Genomic DNA, 15,784 nt, shown 5'->3' with positions numbered 1-15,784 from the left:
TTTTAAAAATCAACTAAGGACTTTGTGTGACTAGGAAGGGGGACTGCTGAAACCCAGGGACTTGCACATGCTCTGCAAGCGCTCTACCACTGAGCTACAAACTCAGCTCTTTTTGTGTTCATGCATGTTCGTACACCACTTGCATACCAGGTGTCCACAGAGGGCAGTGGACATTGGATACCCTAGGACTGCAATCACAGATGGCTGTGAGCTGCCATGTGGGTGCTGGAAATCAAGCCAGGGTTCTCTGGAAGAGCAGCCAGTGCTCTCAACTGCTAAGCCATCTCTGCTATTCTTCAATGAAGAAAGCATTCCCAAAGCGGGGCAGTGGTAGCACATGGCTTTCATCCCAGTACCCAGTACTCAGGAGGCAAAGACAGGCAAACCTTTTTAAGTTCAAGGCCAGCCCACTCTACAGAGTGAGTTCCAGGACAGCCTTTCTACACCTGTCTCGAAAAGACAAAAGTGCTTCCAGTTATTTTGGACAATTTGTTTCCCAAGAAAGGTTCTCACCCTGTAGCCCAGGTTAGCGCACCCATATCAGGTAGCTCATAACTCCTCTAACTCTAGCTCCCAAGGATGTGACTCCTCTAACCTCCACAGGCACCTGCACTCATTTGCATATACCCACACACAGGAAACAAGCGTATGCAAATGGGTGTGCACACGTACACACACACATTAAAAATAAAAACAAATATTTAAATAAGTAGGTTCAAACTGTAAACTGACCACCATAGCCTAAGATGGACCGAGAATGAATGAATTCATAAACACATTCTGCCTCATTCAAGACTATTACTTTAGCAAAAAAAGCAAAGAGATGTCAATGAACATAAAGGTGTTGAACTCCAAGCTAGGTTCTAACCATCTCCTCCCAGCCATCTACTGACCTTGACTGCCCAGCGTGGAGGCAGCTGTGTGGTAAGTCTCGCAGTCCACACAAAATGTTCCTTGTTTCTCGGCCCCAAGCATTTCCAATTTTCTGGTGAGGAGCTCCACCGTCTGCTGGACACTCTTGCCCTCAGCCACAGGCATCTGGGACACACTGAAAAACATAGCACCACATCAGCACTGTCCAGAGACACATGCTCTAGCTAAGATGCTCAGTCCCCAACAGCGAACAGATCAACAAGGCTGGGAGTTACTTTAGACAACACTAACTCTGATTCCCACCCCTTCAACCCAAGAAAGGAAGAGGCCCACAGTCCCCAAGAGCTCCTCAAACAGACAGAGCGCAGGTCTCAAGTGTCTCACACTGGGATGATAGCTTTCTACCACAGCAGCATTCCCCAAGAAAGGTATTTGTGATGACTTTTAAGTGATGACTCTCACTGAATCATACAGTGCCTGTGATTGACAGTGTATGCTGCCAAGGGACACTGATTACTAATAATCCCTGTTATTTGTTGGCGACAAGGTCTCACAGAGCAGCCAAAGCTGATCTGGAGTTCACGTTAGCCCAAGCTGAGCCCACCATTTTAGCAATCCTGTCTCGGCATCCCAAGTGCTGGAATTATGGGGGTACATTTGGCTGAGACCTATTTCTTAAACAAACTCCTGATCATGTCTGTGAGATTCTACATTTAATTAATTGAGATGTGGATAAAACAGCTGGGCAGGACACACACCCTTTCCTGACGATGGACATAATGTAACCAGCCACCTCAAGATCCTGTCACCATGCCTTCTCTGATGTGATGCTCTTTGGCTCAGTGAGCCAAAATAAACCAACCGTAAGTGCTGCTGTCAATTTTGTGCCACAGGAGGCTGGTGGGTAACGTTCTGAAGATTGCTGACAGGTCTCCCCCACCACCACAGCACTAAGAACAGAGAGAAAGCAGGCCTCAGGTATATAAGCCTTGAAAAAGAGAAGCAATGCTCCTTGCAACTTCAATTATTTTCCAGGTCTCCACCTTTCTCTGTGGTTTCCCCATGGAGTGGTAGGTAATTATTGTCAAGTATCGGCTCTGTGAGGCTCTGGAGGCAACATCTGTAGGCCTTCAGATTTTGTTTTGTTTGAGACAAGGTTTCACTATGTAGCTTTGCTGTCCTGAATAGACCAGGTTGGCCTGGAATTCACAGAAGTTTGCCTGCCTCTGGCCTCGGCTGAAGCCAAAAGCATGAGCCTTCAGATAGACTGACCGAATCTTCCAATGGCCCCAGCTTACTGAAAATGAGGAAACTGAAATGCAAAAGCTAAGCAGTCTGCAGAAAGTCATACAGTTAACGAACACTATAGCCAAGATTCAAAGCAGGCAGCCTGGCTTCTCGGCCCCCTAACCACTCTTCTAGATTGCCTCTAGGCATGTGGTGAACTGATAATATTTATAAAATTTTGTTTTATTTCTTTTTTTGGGGAATAGGGGTTCTCTGTATAGCCCTGACTGTCCTGGAACTTGACCTATAGACCAAGCTCAAGGCTGTCCTGGCATCTGATCTGTAGACCAAATTCAAGGCTGGCCTTGAACTCAGAAATCTGCCTGCCTCTGCTTCCTGAGTACTGCACCACCACTCCTGTCAAGGTAACAATCTGCTAAAATATTTTTAAAGAGACTGTTTGCTTGTTGGAGACAGGGGCCTCACACCACATCCAATGCTGATCTGCAATTCACTGCATTAGCCCAAGCTGACCTCACACTTTTAGCAATCCTTCTGCTGCGTGTCTGTCTCTCATGTGCTGGAATTACAGAAGTGCACTTGGCTGAGCCCTATTTCCTGAACAAGTTAAAAAATAAAATTGATAGTGTTTAACTGTATGGAAAAGTCAAAGCTTTTTATGATCAATCAATTAGATAACTCTATTAAGGGAGAGCCCTACTGTTACTAAAAACTGTTCCAGCCCCTAAACTGACACTGACAGAACCCAGGGCGGGCAGGCATTGGTGAAGCACTCCTGTAATACCAGGAGGCAGGAGGTAGGAGGCAGGGGGCAGGTGGTTGTAAGTTACATACCAGACTGGGCTACACAGCCCATAACGGGATGGTGGAATTCTAGGGCTCGGTGTCTCTGCTGTGAACTTTCTACTTTCATCACTGACATGCACTCTTTACAGTAGTGAAGGCTGAGAGGCACCTGTGTCAACTGTGGGCAAGTCGCTAAAAAGCCTGAATAAATGCTCAGAAAAGCAGTGCCCAGACCTGATCTACCACTCTTTTTCAGGTGAGACCTAAAACATGCCTGAGGTAAAAGTCGATCAAAACTGGCTCAAACGTGTAGGAAGTGGCTCCTGAATAGTTAATGTGCCTGGAACCCCGAACTCCAAACTCCCAGTGACTCCTTTTCCTTCCCTCTGTCACTAGACCCAATATCTTAAAGTGGCCAATACAAAGTCCGGCTGCTATAACTTGCAAGCAAAATATAAAAGTCACTTTCTCCACGCTCTCTTTTTTTTGTCCCTGTCTACGAATAAACTCTTAGTCTAGAAATCCTATTTCCACAGTACTACGGCCTCACGGACAGGAAATACCACCCAGAAAAAGAAGGTACAACACCTCCCGGCGGGTTCTTGGGAAAATGACGTGCTCGCTTGCCAAAGGGGTGCATCATGGAAGGAAGAAGCCCCACACGCTGTCCCCCGATCCACACAACCCAAGGACATGTTGGTCAGCCCTCGCGGAACCGAGAACCTCCCGGGACACTACAGGCTCACAGGTGCCTTCACGACCGAAGCTCCGCCCCACAGAAGCCCTTCGAGTCCTACCAAGTCACTCCCATGGCGTAGGGTCAGAAAGGGGCAACACCGAACACTGGAACTCAGAGACTCTGGACGCCCCCGGGAGCGGTAGCCACCCAACCCAGCGCCGTAGGTCGGGCTCCGGAAACACGTAAATACTGAGCGCCAGCGCGGCACGCCCACCGGAAAAGAGCGCCTCCGCGTACTCCAGCGGCGACTTTCCAGGACGTCATCGGCCCGGCTCCGCCCCCAGGGCGCGCAGCGCTTCGACAGTCCAGGCTACTTTGATGAGTTCTAGAAAAGGTGACTGGGACCGCCACCTCCTCCAGACAATGAGATTACCTGGGACCTTGGGGGCCTCAGCTCCAGGCCCCGGAGCTCTTGGAGAGGTAACGGTACAGGGTGAGCGTCCAGCCTCCCAACGCTGGGGGGCGCTGTGAGCTCTCAGTGACCTCCTGCGCATCGGAATACGAGGCGCAAGCGCACTCTCGGCTTTGAGCCGGCTTCGCACGTGGAAACCTTGTGGGCAAGTTTTTCCAGAAAAAAAATGCCCAAATTCAAGGTGGCCCGTGGGGCCGGGAATCAGGAGAAGCATGCGCCTTTGGCCGAGCAGATTCTGGCTGGGAACGCAGTGCGCGCGGGAACCCGAGACAAACGGCGGGGACGCGGGGTCGAAGAGGAGGAAGAGTATGTGGGACCCCGGCTGAGCAGACGGATTTTGCAGCAAGCCCGGCAACAGCAGGAGGAGCTCGAGACGGAACATGGGACCGGAGAGCGGCCGGCAAAACCGCGAGAGCGCGCCACGCGGCTGGGTGAGTGACAGGGGTGGAGTGTTGGGTTGGGCGGGTTAGCACAGTCCATCTGGGTACTGGGCTGGAATTAGAATAGGCGGATTTACTTTCCCGCGTGGTCCTTCGCCTCCACTCCTAGCTTCCTGAGCTCAGAGTTAAGCCACCAGAAAGTGATCGCTCACACCAAGTTCTAGCATTTATTCCTTGGGCGTTTGAGTATTTGTGGCTTCCTGCGAAATGCTTTGAACTGTACTAAGAGTTTACACAGCTGATACAGAAATAAGATATTCGTTCCTCCTGTTAGCACCGGAAGTCTAGCGCAAGGCAGAGAACATTAAATAGATGATTAGAATATTATATTACAGCCTGGAGCGGCGATTCTAGCTTGTAATTCCAGCACTCGAGAAGCTAAAGGCTTCTTGGCTACATAGTAAGTGTCCAGATCAGACATGGTATAGCCCTGTCTCGCAAGAAAGAAAATGGCATTCCCATTAAAAGCAAAAACAGAACGACATTAATTCTGTGTGACAGGTATCCCAGGTTTTGTGCCCGTTTAAGACCTGAAAAGCAAATGGGAACTGTTCTTGTGGTAGGGAGGAGAAACAGTATGGTTTAGAAACTAAAAAGGGTACTTGACACTTGCCTCATTGGGGGACAGCTGCTGTTGGCCTCCACTTGCTTAATCTCCCATTCTCTTTTTTATTTTTCTTTGTTTTTCGAGATAGGGTTTCTCTGTGTAGCCTTGGCTGCCCTGGACTCTCATCGTAGACTATGCTGGTCTCGAACTTGCAGAGATTGGCCTGTTTCTGCCTCCCTGAGTGCTGGGATTGCGGGTGTGTGCCACCGGGCTGGCTTATCTTATTTGTCCTAAAAGCAATATTGACATAATTGAATATGGCTTTAGGGCTAAATTAGGTTTACCTGCTTTCCTAGGGTTTTTGTTTTGGTTTTGTTTGTTTGTTTGTTTGTTTGTTTGTTTGTTTGTTTTTTGAGGTAAGACACTCATGGAGCCCAGGATGGCCTCAAACTCTGGATGTAGGCGAGGATTACCTTGAACTCCTGATCTTGCCTCTCATCTTGTTTCAGAGTGATGCTGTAATAGATGTTTGATAATGCACCTGTGTAATTTCAGCTCCTTTGCTTTATTAGACTCTTTCCCAGGGGCCTTGCCAGCTATGTGTTATGTTTTTTAAATTATGAGGCTGGCCATCCTTCAGTTGTTAATACTGAACTTGAACTTGCTGACTGACCAAGACAGGCCTTGAGCTTTTGGAATTCCACTTTGAAGTCATCTGTTTGACTTTTTCCAGCTTTTCTCCCACACAGCTCTTCCAGAAAACTCACATTTTCCTACTCAGCTGTCTACCTGATAGCTCCCAAGTTGAAGACAAGTATTTGTCTCTAGTTTAATATGGTCAGGACAGAAATTGTGACTTCCTTCCCAAACCTGCTCTCTACTTGCTCTGTGCACATAAGCCCTCCACCGCTCCAGACAGAAGCCGGAGCTCCTCTTTCTCACTCTACAGTAAGTCCTGTCTTCAGAATAGACCCACAACCTGACACTTTCCACTAGCTCAGAACATCTTCCTGTTTAAGCTGCCACATCTCCCCCCTCAGTCGCTGTGGTAGCATCATAGTTTGTGTTCCGTAACCTCTGGTCCCTTCAGTAGCTGGAGATCAAAGGCCCCCTGTCTGGTCTGCCTCTGTTAGGGTCAGACACAAGCTAGGGAGGGGATAAGATAATTCAGCTAGTGAAATACATGCTTTCAAAGCATGAGGCCCTGACTCCCATCTCGGGCAGCTTATAATCCCAGAGCTAGGGCAGTGAAGACAGATGTCTTGAACTCACTGGGCAACCACACTCTAGTCTGATCAGCTTACTCTGTTTCAAACAAGGTCAGCAGCTCCTGGGGAACAACACCCGAGTCACTCTGGGCTCTGCAGTGTAAGTATTCACTTATACACAAAACACGCAGCTCCTACCCCTCGAATGTCAGTGTCCAGCCATCTCTTAGCCTCTCTTCCCTGTTTGCTTCATAGCACTTGTCTTCTGTTGCTTGTTAACATTTATTACTTTGTGTGCATGGGCGTGCCATGACCTGTGCGTAACGAACAGAGGAAAACTGTCAAGGATTAGTCCTCAAATCTTCATAACAGTTGTTCTTGCAGAGTTTCTGAGTTTGGTTCCCAGTATTCATAGGCCAGTGCACAGCTGTCTGTCACTAATTCCAAGGGATCAGATTCTCTTCTGACCTCGTTGGGCTTCGGGCACATTCTTGCACAGACTTACCCGCAGGCGAAGCACTCCTGCACATGAAATTAAATAAATAAATCTAAAACAAACAAAAAGCCTTAGTTCTTACCGGACGCGCTTCCCATACTCTGCTGAGCTAAATATGCTCTTAGTCCACGTCTCTAGCAAAGGGCCTATTGCTGTGTCATTTCAGCTCCTTTGGTTTATTAGACTCTTTCCCTGGTGCCTTGCCAGCTATGTGTGATGTTTCAAACTCAGGTATGTTGGCACTGGATTTTAATCCCAACACTCAGAAAGCAGAAGCAGGCAGCTCTCTTGAGTTTGAGCAAGTTCCATGCCAGCCAAGGCTACAAAGTCAGACCTTATCTCTCAAAAAAAAAAAAAAAAAGGGCAGTGGAGTGTCAGGAGTTCAGCATAAAACCTTGTGGTGCATGTCTGTAATCCTAACACTTGGGAGTGGAAACATAAGAACAAGAATTCCAGGTCATCGTTGATGACGTAAGTCAGTAATTTAAATGTATTGGTTGATTAGAGTCTGAATGCCACTGCCTAGCCTTCAGAGCCTTCCAGGCTGGCTTTGTGTTTCCTTTCTGGCCCTCTGGTCCTGTTTCTGGCTCTAGCTCCTAAGCCCAACATTGTAATAATATTAAAGTCCTTTTCCAGAATATGGAGTGCTCTCTTGCACTCGCTCTTTTGTTTTGTTTTGTTTTTTTGACACAGGGTTTCTCTGTGTAGCCCTGGCTGTCCTAGACTCTTTGTAGACTAGGCTGGCCTCGAACTCACAGAGCTCTGCCTGCCTCTGCCTCCTGAGTTGCTGGGATTAGAGGAGCGCGCCGCCACAGCTGGCTTGGAGCACACTCTTGCTGCCCATCCAGAGCCTCACCACCCTCCACGCTCATTTCTGCCTCTACCCTGTGTTAGGGTTAGCACGTGATGCAGCTCCGCTGTGCAGGCAGCATGGTGAGGAAGAAGGCAGTGTCAGGACCTAAAGTGCCTGCTGTGAGCACATCAGCGTTTCTGTCCCAATTTGGTAATAGTGCCTGTTTCTAGAGGTCATCTGGCCCCACCAGGGTGCACATGTATGCAGAGTGGACTGTTCTAGATCGCCCAGGTGGCATGTCACCATCCCTTTGCCTCCTGTGTTCTCTTTTGTCTCTCAAGCAAGATTCCCAGTCTCTGGGGACAACATATCTGACCGCTTTCTCTTCTCCTTCCTTGTGTTCATGGGTATCTCCAGCCCCCTTGGCACGCAGTGCATGGCAGCAGTGAACTGACTCAAAAGCCGCCGCCCACCATGCTCATCATGTCATCCCTCTTGTAGGGCCAGGAGTGCCACAGGATGGATCTGATGATGAGGATGAAGAGTGGCCTACCCTGGAGAAGGCAGCCAAAATGACCGGGGTGGACCACCAAGCAGAGGTGGTCGTGGATCCTGAAGATGAACGTGCCATTGAAATGTTCATGAACAAGAACCCTCCTGTCAGGTAGGGCTGCAGAGTTGGGACAGTGGATCCTGGTAAAAAGTTCCCACAGACCACAGCGTTTGGTCTGAGAGTTGCCAGCAGTGGACCTTCTGAATGGAAGTGACCCAGACTCAAAATATCTTCCCTTCTATCTATCTGAACCAGAACTTCCTGGATTACCCACGTCCTTCTTACATCTGGGGATCCATTCTGTTGCATTTATTCTTGGGATGCTGCTCTCATGTCTCAGGCTTCCTTTAATTCAGGGCTTTCAGACTCAGCCCTAACTTTTGGGCCAGATAGCTCTTTTTGTGCGTGGAAGCTAGAACCCAAGGATCTTTATTTGTTTTGCTTTAGGTTTTTCAAGACAGGGTTTCTCTGTGTAGCCCTGGCTGTGCTGGATTCACTTCATAGGCCAGGCTGGCCTAGAACTCACAGAGATCTACCTGCCTGTGCCTCCCAAGCGCTGGAATTACAGGCTTGTGCCACCAGGCCCCATTAAACCCAAGGATCTTAGCAGCTCTCTCTGACCTCTCCCCTCTAGATACCAGTAGTGACAGACTATTCCTGGAATTTCCAGATATCACCAGAAGGGTAAAACTGTCTCCATGTAGAACCACACATTTATTACATATTAAATATTATAAGTGCTCCTTCCAAACATGCAGGTATTTAGGCTGCCTGTGGTCAGGTTCTTTTTGGTTTTTCAAGACAGGGTTTCTCTGAATAGCCTTGTCTGTCCTGGACTTGCTGGACCAGTCTGGCCTCAAACTCACAGAGATCTGCCTGCCTCTGCTTCCCTGGGTGCTGGGATTATAGGCATGTGCCATCACACTGGGCTTATGGTCCCGTTTTTGAGCAGGTGTGTCTGGCCTAGTGGAGAGGAGTGAGTTTAGGGCAAAGGGCCTCAACCAGTTTATTCTTCAGGGTGTGTTGTAGTGTGTCTCAGAGTGGCTTGAGTGCATAGAATGGAGAAAAAAAGCCCTCTCCCAGATGGATGATGACAGCTTGATAGAGGTCATGAAGCCTGGATGTGGTCCGTGTGCCTGTCTTGGGCAGCACCTCGCATCTGCTCTCTCATGATTCTGACAAACTTAGCAAAACATTTTTCTGCAATTTGCTCTAAGCGACAAGGCCAGGTGGAAAAGGGAACTCGGGGCATTGTGAACACTGGCTGCTGGCATCTTCAGAAAGCAGGCCAAGGTCTTTGGGACCACAGCAGTCAGACCATGTAATCTAGGGCACACTGAAGGTCCTCTGACACACCCAGACTGGAAGGTAAAAGACTTTAAGTTTCACCCATTCCCTAATAAAGCCTTGAGGCCTTGGGTGAGCTCTGGACCTCTAAGACTTGGTCCCCATGTGTGTGGGGGGAATAACTGCACCTCCCACCAGTGTCCTGCAGACCATAGGACACAGATCTGGGAAGTCTCAAATTCATTGCTGCCTGGCACAGAAAAAGAGAGCAGAGAAACTTTTCTCGTTGTGGGACTAGAGGCCAGAGAACCCAGAGTCTCATCCATGCTAGGCAAGTACTGTGTGACTGAGGGACAGCCACCACTGAGGGAAATTTTAAGCACATGTCAGTGGCCTCTGAAGATGCCATTAGCAGACCACAACGTACTAAGGTGGTGATTTTGTCAAAAGTTTATTGTTTTATTTCTTCATTTTATTTTGCCTGTATGTACTTGTGTGTATGTGTGCGCGCACGCGTGCGTGCGGATGCATCTCCTGGGGTCCTGGTGCCCATGAAGGTCGGAAGAACTGAAACTGGAGTCACTGTTATTGCTCTAGACGATGGGAACTGAACCCAGTTCTCTGCAGGAGCAGTAAGTGCTCTTAACCACTGGGCCATCTCCCCAGCCCAGATGGTGATAATTTTGCATCCACATTTGATAGCCTCTATTTAAAGAGGCTGAAGGAGGGAAGGTGGCAAGGTAACTCGGTGGGTGAAGTGTGCTTCCTGCACAAACCTGATGACCTGAGTTCAGTCCCTGGAACCCACTGAAAGGTGGAAGGAAAAGCCACCTCCACGCAGTGGTCCTCGGACCTCCACGTGAGTCTATCACATGCACACACCCAGCAATAACAGTGAAGCCTAAAAGACCCTGAAAGAGGCTGAGAAAGATGCAGTCTCGGGACTATTTCTGCGCGAGGAGGGAAGGTGGTGCTGTGGTCTTCTTAATGAATGACGCCACCTGGAGTCCCGGCAGGTGATGGAGGTGTGTGGCACACCAAGACCAGAGCTCCAGGGAGTTATTGATAGATTGGTTGGTTTTCCTGTGTAGCTCTGGCTGGCTTGGAACTCGCTCTGTAGACCAGGCTGGCCTCAAACTCACAGAGAGCCACCTGCCTCTGCCTTTGGAGCACTGGGATTAAAGGCCTATTCCGTGGTAGGGGTGCTTGAAGTAGGAGGCCCTTGCTACACACTGGCTCTGGACGGACAGTTCTGAGTGGCGCACAGGCAGTGTTTCATTTAACCCGTTAGTTAACTGTGCAAGGGAGTCCTTTTACTGTCGCCACTTTACAGCTGAGGAGACTGAGGAACAGAGGAGTAAAGTGACAGGCCCAAGACCATTCAGGGGATAGAAGAGCCAGGACCGACACCTGAACAGAACTGACTTCAGAGTTCAAGGGCTTGGCTTAACCTCCACACAGTGCTAGCTATGTCTTAAATGCAGTGACATTCAGGTCCTTTGCTCTCTGCAGCAACAGACTAGTGTGGCCCCTCTGCAAGTTGGTGGGACATTCTTGTTTTGCTTGGGGCTGTTTCGTGGCTCTCCTTTTTTTCCTTTGTGGCAGGGTCTCACTCTGTAGTACTGGCTGGCCTGGATCTCCCTATAAAGGCCACCATGCTGGCCTTAAACTCAGATCTGCCTGGCTCTGGAGTGTTGGGATTAAAGGCTTATGCCACCACTACTGGCATGCTTTTTTAATAAACGGGAGCCAAGTGGTGGTGCACGCCCTTCTTCCCAACTCTGCTTCGGAGCAGAGGCAGGCAGATCTCTGAGCTTGAGGCCAGCCTGTCTCCAGAGCGAGTGCCAGGACAGCCAGGGCTACACAGAAAAAAACAAATACGTGAACAGGGTGAGGGGATGTTAGAATTCCGTGGAAAGTCCAGCTCTTCATGCTCCTCCTTCCCTGTCTCCCCAGGCGCACCCTGGCTGATATCATCATGGAGAAGCTGACGGAGAAGCAGACAGAGGTGGAGACGGTCATGTCGGAGGCATCAGGCTTCCCCATGCCTCAGCTGGATCCCCGGGTCCTGGAAGTCTACAGAGGCGTTAGGGAGGTAAGAGCTAAGAGAGCGAATGCTGTGGGATATCCTGACAGGAGGTGGGCTCTCACCCATGGCCTTTGCCAAATAAGCCATGGCGACCAAGGACAGGATTGAGGCAGAGCTGGTGGGCTCAGCTTCTTGCTCTGCCTCTTACTGATCCTGGGAGTCCACCAACTCTGGTCACCTGAAGAATGAGCCTTTCCAGATTGTTCTGAAGATAAGAGAGGCACGCATGGCGTGAAACAGCAGCGGGGGGCAGGACCTCAACCATAGGTGTTGACTTTGCTTCCCTTGTCCCCAGGTATTATCAAAGTACCGCAGTGGCAAACTGCCCAAGGCTTTTAAGATCATCCCTGCACTGTCCAACTGGGAGCAGATCCTCTACGTCACTGAGCCTGAGGCCTGGACCGCAGCCGCCATGTATCAAGCCACCAGGTAGTGTAGCTGGGACAGGGACAGGGGGTGGGGCATGTGGGCTCTGCCTGCTTTAGCCATTCCTTGGCCTGTGGCTTTCTCCCTTGTATTTGTTCCTATTATTCCCTTAACTTTTGCTCTTGAATTTTCAGGACCAAGTCCTGTGGCAGACTTCAATGGGAAGGGCTTTTAGCTTCCATGATACAGCCCTGGTGTCGGAGAGTAGCTTGAGAATTCTGATTCCCCAGGTGCTCTCAGGTTCCTCATGATGGAAGGGAGAGCAAGTAACTGAGTAGCCAGCGCAGGCTGGACTAAGGACGTAGCCCAAAGGGAGTCGCTTAAATAATGCATGCAAGGCCAAGGGTTCCCTCCCCAGCACTTTTAAGAACAATACCAGGAGCTGCAGAGATGGCTCAGTGTTTAAGAGCACCTGTTCTAGGGGACCCGCAGGGTGGCTCCCAACCATCTCTGGCCTCCATGGGCACCAGTCACGTGGTGCACAGGCGTCCGTGCAGACTAAATACACACGGGCATAAAATAAAAACTTGGAACTAAACACCAGAAATACATGCTCTTATGTGGGTCGTCATCCTATTGCTGTCCTCCACCTCTTTAAGCTGACCCGGGTATGTGTGCGCACAAGCCCCACATAACCCTCTCTGAAATGATGTCCTGTATCTTACTATAAAACCTCCCGAGTGCACCATCCACGGTGACACCAAAGGGCCAGGGCGGGACTCTCTTGTGACTTGGAAACTCCCACCGTGCTAGGATTTTTGCCTCTAACCTGAAGGAACGTATGGCTCAGCGCTTCTACAACCTGGTCCTGCTTCCCCGAGTACGAGATGACATTGCCGAGTACAAACGGCTCAACTTTCACCTCTACATGGCACTCAAGAAGGCCCTGTTCAAGCCTGGAGCCTGGTTCAAAGGTAAAAACCCAGGAACAGGGAGGAGAGGAGATCCTGGAGCGCCTGCTTGGCAAATGGCTGTACCCCACTGGCGCTCCTTGCATGGCTCGGGTTGCTGGGCACTGCTTCCTTCCCCTCGCCCCAGACTGAAAGTCACTGCGTCTGACCTCCCTAGGAATCCTGATCCCACTGTGTGAGTCTGGCACTTGTACCCTCCGCGAAGCCATCATCGTCGGCAGCATCCTCACAAAGTGCTCCATCCCCGTGTTGCACTCCAGGTAGCGTGGGCGGGGAGGGGAGGAGCAGTCAGTGGAGAGCCGCGTAGAGGAGAGGCCAGAACTTGGTCATGAGGACAGAGACGGAGAGCGAGCTACGCTCACCTACAGTCTGTGGCTTGTTGAAGCCCATGCAATTACTCCAATAGAATAAGAATAGACACGGTGGCACGTGCTTATAATCCCAGCGCTTGGGAAGGCAGAGGCAGGTGGATCTCTGCTTGAGGGCAGCCTGGTCTACAAAGCAAGTCCAGGACAGTTAAGGCTGCACAGAGAAATCCTGTCTCGTACATAGTAGGTGCTTGGTAAGTAGCCGAATGATGGCATGGCTGGATGGACAATGAAGGAGAAAGTGGAATAAAGGGTGGGATGGTCGCATACTTGGATATGCTCTATAGTTTCCAAGCCAGGGCAGAGGTGTGGGGTAGCTGCATGGAGGCTCGAGTATTAAGCAGATGAAAACCGCAGTGGCACGCTCGGGAACACTGTGTCAGGGTCAGTCTGGGCGGAAGACTTCCCAGCATCCCTCCCACAGTCCATAATTCTGCCTTCCCTCCCAGTGCGGCCATGCTCAAGATTGCTGAGATGGAATACAGCGGTGCCAACAGCATCTTCCTGCGCCTGCTGCTGGATAAGAAGTACGCATTGCCCTACCGGGTGCTAGATGCCCTGGTCTTCCATTTTCTGGGCTTCCGGACGGAGAAGCGCCAGCTTCCTGTGCTCTGGCACCAGTGCCTCCTGACATTGGCACAACGCTACAAGGCTGACCTGGCCACAGACCAGAAAGAGGCCCTCCTAGAACTGCTCCGACTGCAGCCCCACCCACAGCTGTCCCCTGAAATCAGGCGTGAGCTCCAGAGCGCAGTCCCCAGAGATGTGGAAGATGTGCCTGTCACCATGGAATGACAGGGCCACCTGTCAGGGGCCAGGGGCCGTGGGAGGACACCAGGTGGTGGCCCAAGGTGTAAAGACGGACCGGGGTCGAGGACTGAAGGGCCGCCGTGGAATCTGCGACTCCAGTCCTGGGAGGGAGGGCTCAATCCGGTTGGCTGTCTCTGCCATTCTAGGCTGCGGTCCCCGTTCACTTCTGGAATCCGCTTGCAGTTACCCCAGATCAGCGCCCCAGCAACCCTGCTGGCACCTGGGGTAAGGGCTGCTGTCCAGTTACTGTGTGAGCTCACTGGGGTGTGGATAAACAAAGGCCGTTATTTATTGGAGCTCTTGCATTTTGGTACGGTCCCTGGAGGTTCTGCCTCCCCTTGTAGCCAGAGGTAGAAGTCAAGTGGCTCCTCGAGGCTTTTCCCTGTTCCCGCTTCAGAGGAGTGAGGTCTTAGTTTCCACAGAACCCTCACCCTACCCTTGAATTCTACAAGGTTGTCTCTCTAGACTGTTTCTCTTGGTGTGTGTGTGTGTGTGTGTGTGTTCATGCCCTGCCTACCCTCAATGTGGTATGGGCTACTTTGGGAACATCAGCTTTTGTTGCCATTGGGTTGTCTGTTGGGAAGGTGACAGTTCACTGTCAGGGAAGATTATATTGCAAGAACGGCCCATTCTCGAGGACAGTGACTCCACAGCAGTCAGAAAAGGTCAAATGTATTTTTCCTTCTAGCAACAGTTTGTCAGGTTGGCTGATAGACATGGTCAGGTGCCTGTGTCTGCCTCACTAAGGAGCAAAGAACAGCTGTTGGTTGGTCGGTTTGTTTTCTTGAGACAGAGTTTCCCTATGTAGCCTTGGCTGTCCTGGAACTCAGCTCTGTAGACCAGGCTGGTCTGGGCTTGGAGATCTGCTTCCCTGAGATGGCTCAGCAGCTAAAACCTTGGTTTACAACCTTCATAATTTGTAATGGTTTGGGGAAATTTGCATGGCATTTTAGTTGCAGCCGGACATGGATCTGTTAAGTGTGAGGCCAACCAGAGCTAGCTATTCATTGAAGCCCTACTTCACAGGAAAATAGAAAAGAAATTCTTGGAACATTGCATCACAGCTGAGCGGCTTGAAGTCATCCTGTTCTATCAGTTTTTGCTTTTGAAAAAATGCATCTGTTATAATCCAGTTCATCTGTCTGGAAACAGTTTCAGTCTGTTGGGGAATTCCTATTTGTTTACTGGTACATCTTGGAAACATTAGATAAATGCAGAGAAACTTGCACCTAGCTCAGCCCAGGCAAATTACTCAATTACTCTCTGTACTCCCAGCTCTAGCAAGCAATCTGCCCCTGCAGTACTGAGGATGGGAACCAGGCTTCCTCACCAGGGGAAGTGTTTCCAGCCACACCCTAACCCCATTCATCCGGTTTTGTTTAACGTGTGAGCATTGTGCCTGCATGGCATCAGATCACCTGAGACTGGAGTTACAGGTGGCTGTAAGTGCTGAGAATCAAATGCAGGTTCCCAGGAACAGCTAGCACTCAGCTGCTACACCACTGTTCAGTTCCCACAGGTTCTTTGGAACAGTTTGCCATGTAGAGAACTTTCTCTGTCCTGTGAGTGCTAGGGAAGATGGCCACCATTCCTGGGAACATCAACAATTCTATGGTTTTACATGAAACTGTCTAGCCCTGTTTTCCCGTGAGCCCTCTGGGGTATGGGGATCATTCCTTAGTGAAGGCAGAAACCACATTGCCTAAGCACTTCGTACCTTACCTTTCCAAAAACATGTACCCCCTGCCTCAGACTTGTGCTTCCCCAGCTCTGAACACAATCCAAACTACTACAAGAG

General features: G+C 50.0%; 2 protein-coding genes across 3 annotated transcripts in view; one reads left to right on the top strand and one right to left on the bottom strand.

Annotated features, from left to right (window-relative positions):
* Positions 1-3,811, bottom strand: part of Med20 (mediator complex subunit 20) — a 63,479-nt gene extending 59,668 nt beyond the window's left edge. For both annotated transcript variants that reach the window (XM_055613528.1, XM_055613519.1), the window contains exons 1-2: positions 3,705-3,811; positions 894-1,048 (exon numbers count right to left, since the gene is read on the bottom strand). In XM_055613528.1, the coding sequence (XP_055469503.1) occupies positions 894-1,048; positions 3,705-3,718 (169 nt within the window). In that variant the 5' untranslated portion in view covers positions 3,719-3,811. The remainder of the gene's footprint in view (positions 1-893; positions 1,049-3,704) is intronic.
* Positions 3,812-3,913: 102 nt separating this feature from the next.
* On the top strand, positions 3,914-15,118 carry Bysl (bystin like). Its single transcript, XM_055613380.1, has 7 exons — positions 3,914-4,489; positions 8,044-8,206; positions 11,339-11,477; positions 11,767-11,900; positions 12,651-12,811; positions 12,966-13,068; positions 13,626-15,118. Exons 1-7 carry the CDS (start codon positions 4,225-4,227, stop codon positions 13,969-13,971), a joined length of 1,311 nt encoding a protein of 436 aa, XP_055469355.1. The 5' UTR covers positions 3,914-4,224; the 3' UTR covers positions 13,972-15,118.
* The last annotated feature ends 666 nt before the right edge of the window (positions 15,119-15,784 follow it).

Source organism: Psammomys obesus, unplaced genomic scaffold (genome assembly GCF_907164565.1).
Source record: "Psammomys obesus unplaced genomic scaffold, mPsaObe1.curated_primary_1811, whole genome shotgun sequence".
Lineage (NCBI taxonomy): Eukaryota > Metazoa > Chordata > Mammalia > Rodentia > Muridae > Psammomys > Psammomys obesus.
Note: the sequence above shows the minus strand (reverse complement) of the source record. Positions and strands in the feature narration are given on the sequence as shown.